General features: G+C 43.9%; 1 protein-coding gene across 8 annotated transcripts in view; it reads left to right on the top strand.

The window, feature by feature from the left end:
- CAMK2G (calcium/calmodulin dependent protein kinase II gamma) overlaps positions 1 to 8705 on the top strand; it is a 183496-nt gene that overhangs the window by 153804 nt on the left and 20987 nt on the right. For all 8 annotated transcript variants that reach the window (XM_025212676.1, XM_025212712.1, XM_025212689.1 and 5 more), the window contains one exon: positions 1641 to 1681. In XM_025212676.1, the coding sequence (XP_025068461.1) occupies positions 1641 to 1681 (41 nt within the window). The remainder of the gene's footprint in view (positions 1 to 1640; positions 1682 to 8705) is intronic.

Genomic DNA, 8705 nt, shown 5'->3' with positions numbered 1-8705 from the left:
AAACCACTGCCAGGCAGCTGGTTGTCTGAGTCTGACATTAAACCCTTTAGCTGCAAACCTGTCCTCATAAACATTGGTTTTCATAGATTAATTTGTCTGTGCTGTGGAACTGTGTTTTGGCACAACCGCTTTGACATACTATGCAAAGCGCGTCTATGCACTGCTTAAAACTGTCATTGTTCTAGTGCCTCCTGAATTCCTGAAGCACTGCCCCATTGTGCCCCTATTACGTTCTGGGAACAGGAATTGCAAGGAAAACTCCAGTCACAAGGTGCTGTGCTGGGGTGGATTAGGAGAACCAGCTCAGTATTAACAAGTAACATGCTTGCGGTGCTTTTTTTTCATCTTGGAAAACAGCTATTGTCTACACTGAGCTAAAAGACCTCAGCCCAGGTGTTATCCAACCACCATAACTGATGTTCTAGGTTGTCTACACATGTGTGGGGGAGGGAGACAATATATATGGACTTAGTTACATAGGTATTGCATGCCCAGGCTGCATATTACAAAAACAGATGCATTAATGACTTGCTTTTAGGCACCTAGGTCTGCTCAGATACCAGATATATGGAGAATAATCTGATCTGGCTCCTAGTGCCCATTGGTGTTAATGAAACTAAACATTTTTCAGCAACTGCTCAGAAAAGGCAGGTAGGTGCCTCAAGTGCACTTGCTGCAAAAGGAATGGCAAAAGTTGGCCACAGTGTACACGAGGACAAACTGACATATCCATAGAGGCTGGAGGCAGGCCACCTATTATTGACAGCTATAATCACCATATCTTTCCTATAATAAATAAAATTGCCCCAATATGCATACTGGCATGCATGCATACGCAGTCTGTGGTCAAACACCTGCGTGCTTTTGCTAAGTGTTACACATACACGTGTGTGCTTCATTCTGTCTCGTGTGCACTGTCACTTGCCTCTATATGAGTCTGTTTCAGTTGTAGCCCTGCTTGCTTAGACCAAGCATGCTAGAGCATCTATATCCTTCAGTGAGGAAATTCTGCCGCCTTGGTTATTTTTTTTCTACAGCCTCCCATAACAGCTGGCAGCATTGCCTTCCCTTCTCCTCCCCCACCAAACTCCTCAGTCCCATCTACCCCTTGCTGCAATGCCAGATGTTCCCCAGGCTAATTTTGGACTCTGGCAGTGATTAGGAAGGCTCTGCGTTATCAGTCCCCCTTTTCATAAATAAAGTCTGTTATGTAAATGGATGTACTTGAGGGCAAATCTGTCTGACTACAAGGATCTGACAGAATCCTTCAGCTTTCTCTCTGTAACCCCTGCCACATCTGGACAAAGGGAAAGCTGGTATGTGAGTAGAGTTACTGAAGTAAAACCACCTCAGGAGCTCTGTAGCCCTATTGGAGAGTGGATTTCTGAGTTGTGGAGGGTGGGAGAGTTGCTGACTGAAAGTGGAGCATTTCTCTAGAAAAAATAGGCAGTCTTGATGGCAGTAACAGCACAAGAGTTGAAGACAGACCTGGCCTGGACTCTATCACTCTTGTTGCTAGAAAGCAACATTAGTAGGGGGCCTTCCCCTTGAATTCTCCTATGATTTTGAGTAGAGGGGAGGGGGAGGGACAGAGATCTGAAAACTAACCCCTGACCTGCTTTTCTTGTTTCTCTTGGCAGCTGCCAAAAGTCTATTGAACAAGAAGTCAGATGGAGTAAAGGTAAGTTCCAGCTTTTCTAAATCATGTCTTTCTGCCCATTTACAAGCAGGCAACTTGTCTCTTTAGTGCTTCCCCCTGCCCCATGAAGCCACAGAAATATAACTTCTCTCTGAAGAGCCACTTGTTCTGCAGCCCTGAGATCAGATTCCCACCAGCAAGGCACTTCAGAAGTATTTCCTCTTCACTTCTTGGGTACTGGCTGTCACTAGAGGCAGGCAGCTCCATTTACAGACCACAGATTGCCTCTGATGTGGCACATACATGCCTCTGACCGGTCTCGTGATGATCCATTCAGTGTACTTGGATGAAGCAGCCCAGCAGAACCTATGGAAATCTCCCTGCCTTGCCCCATTGACAGGGACTGCGGGTGACAGGGAGGATGAGTGCTAGCCACTGTATATCTATGGGAAGTTACTGTTGGGGCAGAAAAAAACCGTTAGTCTGAGTGACAACATTCCAAGTACAGTATTCCCCACCCACCCTCTCATTCTAAAAACTCCTATGCTCTGAAGGTGGGAGGGGAGATGGAATTATTCTTCCCTAGTTTACTATATGTACTAGGGAACTATGTACTATCAGTCTTCAGGGTCAGAAAGGAGCCATACCAAAGGGTGTATGATAACTAATGATGGCTACTTGTACTTGGTAACTGACTGTGTAGAGCAGGGGTAGGTAGAGCATTTGGGTGGTCTTGCAGAAATTCCCATCTCCTTGACTGTGACACTCCTCTTTTCTGGAAGGGGTTGGGGGGGAGAGGGGTTGTTTCTCAGGTTCTCTATGCATGCACCTTCAGCTGACACCAAGCCTTTCTATCCTCAAGTCTCTCCATGTTTTACCTTGTGACAGTCTTTATGCTCTGATTGCTGGAGGTTGTGACATACACATTGAGGGAACCATCATCCTATTGTCTCCTACTCTCTGAGCTTATTGTGCAAGTGCTGAGGCTTTGGTTCTGGAAGGTGGTTTGGGAGGGTTTGTGGCTATACATTTACCTCTGTTTCTGTAGTATAGGGGTGTTAGACATATCTGGCCCGTGGGCCGGCTGAGGATCTCTAGGTTGATTTGCAGGCCAGGCTGGGACCAACCACCTGTGCAGCGCCTGCAGCACTGCAGACAGCCTATGCACCACACAGCACACGCCAGCCTCAGGCTTGCTGTGCTGCATGGATGGTACGTGGAGTCAGGACAAGGCATGTTCTGCCCATGGTGTATGGGGTGACCCGGCCCTGCGCATAGCACAGGGTTGACATGGGATTGCACTGCATGTGATGAAGGCAGCATGCAGGACCAGTCCAGCAGGTTATCATGGCCTGATCCAGAGTGGCCCTGGAGCCAGCTCTCAGGTCATCCAGCACAAGTCCTAGACCAGCCCCCTGCATTGTATGCAAGGTGTATGTCATGGCTTTTGGAGCTGCACTCTCTCCCTCTTCACAATGCCCATGACTTCAGCAGGTCTTCCCTTCAGCTAGCTGCAGGCTTTTGGCCTTTCCTTTAGCACTGTGCAGCAGGGTGCAGTTGCCACACTTCATTAGCTGCACATAACCTATGTCCCCTTTTCAGGCCACCATCATCTTGGGGGATTCCTCCTTGGGTCACATCAGGGCTATGGCATAGGCTGACCAGCAGTGGGTGCCATCCCATTTACAGTCCCACTTAAAAGTAACCATCCTCACACCCACCAACCCCCTCAAATTTAATCCAACTGGTACTCTGACTACATCTCTGTAAGAGGAGCATGGTTGTCAGTGCCATGGAAAGTGTGACCCATGAGGCTGGCTGCTGCTACTTGTTTGGTGAAGTGTTGTAATTTTAGTCACGCTAACTTGGTCATCTTAGCCAGTTTCAACAACTGATCTGAGCTGGTGACTGGGACTGGTCAAAAGAATCAAGGTTTGTATTCTAGTAAGGGATTCCTCTTTTTTCCCCACTGTAGTAAGGATTACCATTGAAGGTGTAGCTGTACACAAAACCAAAGAGAGAATTGGGCTGAGCAAAAGTAAAGTTTCAGTATTTGGTATGGTGAGGTTAAGGGTGCAGACCTCACCTCCAGGGCTAGTTCTGTATAATGAAGGCAAGGTTCCAAGTGTCTTTTGCTTTAAATATTTTGATAATTGTGTGGTTTGCTACAGTAACTAACAAGGGAGCACCTCATGTGAAAGAAAGCAGTGAAAACCTCAAAAGAACTTTTGTATATGCTGGTCCTTGAAATCAGCAGGGCTCAAACCACGTGCCTTCTGTGGACAAAAGGACCTAAAGATCATGTAGAAAGTTTGGTTATACAAACATTACCTTAAGTCATGTTGTTTATGGATCATTGGATAAAACAAAATAAAAGGACCAAAGTCCAGCTTGACTGCACAGCTAGTGATAATTGCTTCAGGTAAGTATCTTGGGGAGCAGGTTTTAGGTTTGTTAACAGTAAATAACTTCTGGCATTATGGAGCATGCATTTCCAACCTTAACTGCAGGAGACATGTTCCATTTTGTTGCTTTGTGATGTTTTGGAACCTCGATCGCTGGGAGTGCTGTGAGCATGTAAAAAGTGAGTCCCTGCCTCATAAGTTTACAATTTAAATAGATGATTGGTGCAAAAGGAAATGGAGACCCAGGTAAACTGACTTGCTTAGAACTGTGCAGCAGGCAGGGACAAAGGTGGAAATGGAACCCAGTCTTTAGTGTCCCAGTTTACTTTATTGTCCGTGGATCAAGCTGCCTCTCATGAGTGACTTGATGCCCACATCAGTGCCATGAAGAATGGCTTTTTTTTCCACCTCCCTTGAAACCCTAAAATAGTCACTGAAATAATGACACCTTGTGGAAGGGTAACTTCTACAGTGGACTTAATGTGTAAGAGTGTTCTTTTCAGTACTGTGCTATTGTGAGAACTCCATGGAAATGGTTGCAGTAGAAACTGTTTGAGCCCAAGTTGCTTTCCTGTAATGGAAACTACTCTTGTTAACCTGATTGGTGTTACTATTTATTTCTTATAGCATCTTTCAGCATGTGTTGCCTTTTCTGGTAACGCTCAGAATGATTTATACCTGACATCTTTAGTGTTACTTCTGTTGTGACATAGGGGTGATGATTCATAAGGATATTTTCTGTGTGCTGCCCACTTCTGTTTGTTGTTACCCAAGGCAAAATTTCTCTTCAGATTCCAGTGCAGATAATTTACTCCCCTTGTTATGAGATTAATGCCTAAATTCTAACCCAAATACAGAAAGCAGAATTTTAGCGAGGAGGTATCCACGGGGATGTGAGAATAAACTTGCCTGCATTGCTTTGGGAGAAAATGTTATAATTTTCACCATAGTAGTTCCAGAAATTGGGAAAACCTTTGATATAATGAATGATCAGTGGGAGCTAACTTCCTCACTGATAGAGAGAGTTTTTACAGGGTAGGAGACAAGTTGTTTTTTGGTGTTTTGTTTTGTTTTTCTATCAGGCAGGGTAAGTGGCCCTCCGCCTGAAATAATTTCCCACCCCTGTTATAGAGTGATGGGTCTGTATGGTAATGCTATATATATTGGCTATAGCAGCAAACCTTTTTGGTATGTCAGAAGTAAACCTTCCTAGCCTTTTAAATTGAGCAAACTCATCTCTCCCTTAGAACATCTCCCTGTTGCTACTTTTCCACCTTTTAAAGGTTATGCTGTTTGTTCTCATATTCAGGACCCTATACAGGTCTTCCCTTTCCTGCCATAACCCATTTTGTCTCTTATCCACATTTGCTGTTCCTTGCACCATCCAGTCCATCAGTCACTTTTAGCTATAAGTGTCCACACTTTGCTGCTTCCATATATCCTGTCCTGAACGGGTCTTGAGTGCCAGTCTCTCCATCAAATCTCTTCTTGATACATGCCCTTTCCATAAGACTTGTTAAGAAATTTGCAGAAGATTGTCACTACAGTGTAAGGTTGAGCTTTTAAAATATTTTTGTGCGTACCCTGAGCACTTTTTTTGGATGTTTTACCTAGCTCCCACTATTGCTGTCTGTCTTGTTTCTCTGCCTGCTCTGTTTCTTTCAAGGTCTTCGGGGTAGAAAATTTCTTGCACTGCACATAATTCAAAGGAACTATGTGATCAATATGGACTCTGAAGTTAAGCTGAATAATTCTGGTGGGATACTTTTTAGCATGTCTTAATATACAGTATTTGATAAGAATAATTATAGCTGTTGCTGTCATGAATAGTTTGTTCGTTTCTTTTTCTTTTTTCTTTTTTTGGCTTAGAAACATTTTACCAGTATCTGTAAATGCAGCCTTTGGTTTAAATTAAGCTCAAGGAAACCTTCTTGGCTATAAGGCAGTTAATGTATCAATGTTTGTATTATCCATTATTTTAGGAGGTTTTCCTAGAGTTACCTTCCTAGTTACTTTTTGAATAATTGTTCTAATAGTTTTATCTAGGTGAGTTTTAATGGTGACAAATTCATCTGGCCCCCTGGATCAGGCCCACTAACAATTTCCCCCTCTCCCTGCTCAGGTTGAGCCAGGATGCTTACCTAAGTGAGTGCTGTAGGTGGTGCAGTCTGGGACCCAACCCCAGGGAATGCACATCCTGGCCTCTGCATGTGGGGCTGATCCAGTGTAGCATGGGGGCCAGATTGTGGGGCTCCGTGGATCATATCTGGCCCACAAACTGCATGTTTGACACCCCTGGGTTACATGGTCGAGATATTTAATTACAGCATTTGAGGTAGGCTGTAGACTTCCTATTTGACTACTGCAAAGATCCTGTGCTATTTAGGGAAGGGTTATTTGGCTTTTTCAGGAGAATTGATCCTTAATGGTCTCCAGGGAAATTGAATTTATCTACAGTTCCTATCTGTGTGTGCTGAAGACTATTGCAAGGAGCAGGAGAAATGCCTATAAATAGAATGCATATCATCTTGGTCTGCTGGAAATGCTCTTTCACACTTGGACAATTTTTTGTGGCTACATTAGGCTGGAATTGTTTCCATGGATGTCAGACGGTATTATTGTTGCTTTTGTGGTGTTAAGTATATTTCGACTTTGTTTATTTTTTCTTTTGTTGTTGTTAAGTTCTTATTGGGTATAGCGTGTAGTATACAATTGCATGAGACCCAGGGTCATCTTGAGCATTTGACTTTAATTGGTTTTCTTGTCACCTCTTATTGTCTTTTTTTAAAGTCTGTGTCCATTCAGTTCTTGATACCTGATGCCATTCTTCCTGTTGAATTGGCCCACAGCATCCAAAACTTCCGAAGTTATTTCTAGCATGTTAATTGTATTGAATATAAGTTGTTCTTTTATTAAGTTCTAATTTGCAGAGAGCTTGACATTTCCTTTTTTTTTCTTTCTTTTTCCTTTCTTTGGTCTGTGGTGATTTTTGTGCCCTTAAGTAATTCCTGAAAAGAGTAGGGACGGAGGATTATAGGATGGTGGGTTTTTGTGTTTTCTGCAGTAGTTGAATGACCCTGGATAGATATGAAACCTGATTATTTTGTTAACAGTTTTCATTAGTGATGTTTAACCCTGTTTAGTAGTTATCTTGATGATGCCAAATAGGCAGGGATTGAAATGGATTGAATATTCTCCTCTCCTTCACCCTTTTTTTCCTTCTTATTTTGATACTTATCAGAAATGTGCTAAAACTGAGAATGAGATTTGATTTGTGGCAGCACCTTCCCTGCAGTGTCATTTTATGCAGATTTTACTCTATTTATCCATATGCTTCCATATATTTGCAGAGGAGAATGAAGGCATATGTTTGGGGTACAGGTCCTCTGGTGCTGTAAATTATTATTTACACAGGCTCTAATTGAATCCTGACAGGTTGCACCAATGGAGGATTTCCTTTTGGGTTGCTGCAAATAGAAGCTGGTTGCTGGTTGCCTTGATTCTGTTAACCTTAATCCTCATTGTCATGTGTTTTATGACAATCATTAGGTTGCTGCTGCTGCTGGCTTTCCAATCCTAGCCCATCGCTTTGCTTTGAGTTGTGGAGTAGCAGCCTAAGATGAGAATAGGTTTGACTGGCTGAGTTAGCCAAAGATATTTTCTCTTTTAAAGCCCATAGACTCTGGATGTGTGTGCGTGTGCTTGTGTGTGTGTTTACCTGAGCCAAAAGGAAGCTTTGAAATTATCATCTTTCTTGGCAGTGTCTAATGATCATAAATTGCAGCCCTTGAGGTGGTCCATCCAGTTCCCATTTGGGAAACAACTTGTAGAGATGCTAAATTGTCCTAGGAGATGGCTATGGGAAGCACAGGAGTGTAGTGCAGATGGTAGGTAGCAAGTCCCCTACTGTCTCTGTGAAGTGAATACAGGTTGGGCCATGTGTAAGCAGGTCTTCAACTTCCAAATAGATCAGCATAACCAAGTGTAGGCTCAAAATAAGTCTGGAAGATTTCTAGTTTGAAATGGTTCATACACTATCTTGGCTGATTCCAGAATATGGTGAAGCAGCCTGAGTTTGACTGGATTGGGAAAGAAGGGAGGCAGTGTTTGAGGACCAGTCTCTAGTCCTCTCCTGAGTGTAAAGCTCCTAACATCAATTCAGCTGAGAGTGCCTTTCACTTTTTCTGCCTCAGCCAGAGTACATCTCAATTCCCCTACCCCAACCCCTCCTTTGGTCTCCCCAGTCTGTGCACATGGGAGACCCTACTCTTTTCTCTGCCCATAGGGGTGCCCTCTCACAATGCATTCCTCATCTCTGCCCTCCGAGTGTGTGGTTATACACCTGTTTGGTTCTCTTGCCTGCTCCTCTGCCTGGCCTGCCTTTGTGGCTGGGAGCACTGTCAATTCCTTTGGTGTAGGTGCATATGTGGGCACCCCTTTGCTTCTGGGCCCCTGGGCCTATATATTCCATCCCTATCTTGTGCCTGTGAGGAGTTTCTTTTTTTTCTTGTCCTCACATCTGTGCGTATGTGGGTGTTTTCTATCCTTTCCCTCCCTGCCGTGCGTATGGGTGACTTGTTAATGCTGGGTGTTCTTTGAACCCTTTCTGTGTGCCTGTGCATTTCTGCTGCTGTTCCTCCCCTCCCCCCCCCTCCCCCCCC

Source organism: Alligator sinensis, unplaced genomic scaffold (assembly GCF_000455745.1).
Source record: "Alligator sinensis unplaced genomic scaffold, ASM45574v1 scaffold109_1, whole genome shotgun sequence".
Lineage (NCBI taxonomy): Eukaryota > Metazoa > Chordata > Crocodylia > Alligatoridae > Alligator > Alligator sinensis.
The sequence above is the reverse complement of the archived record's forward strand: the minus strand, read 5'-3'. Positions and strand labels throughout refer to the sequence as shown.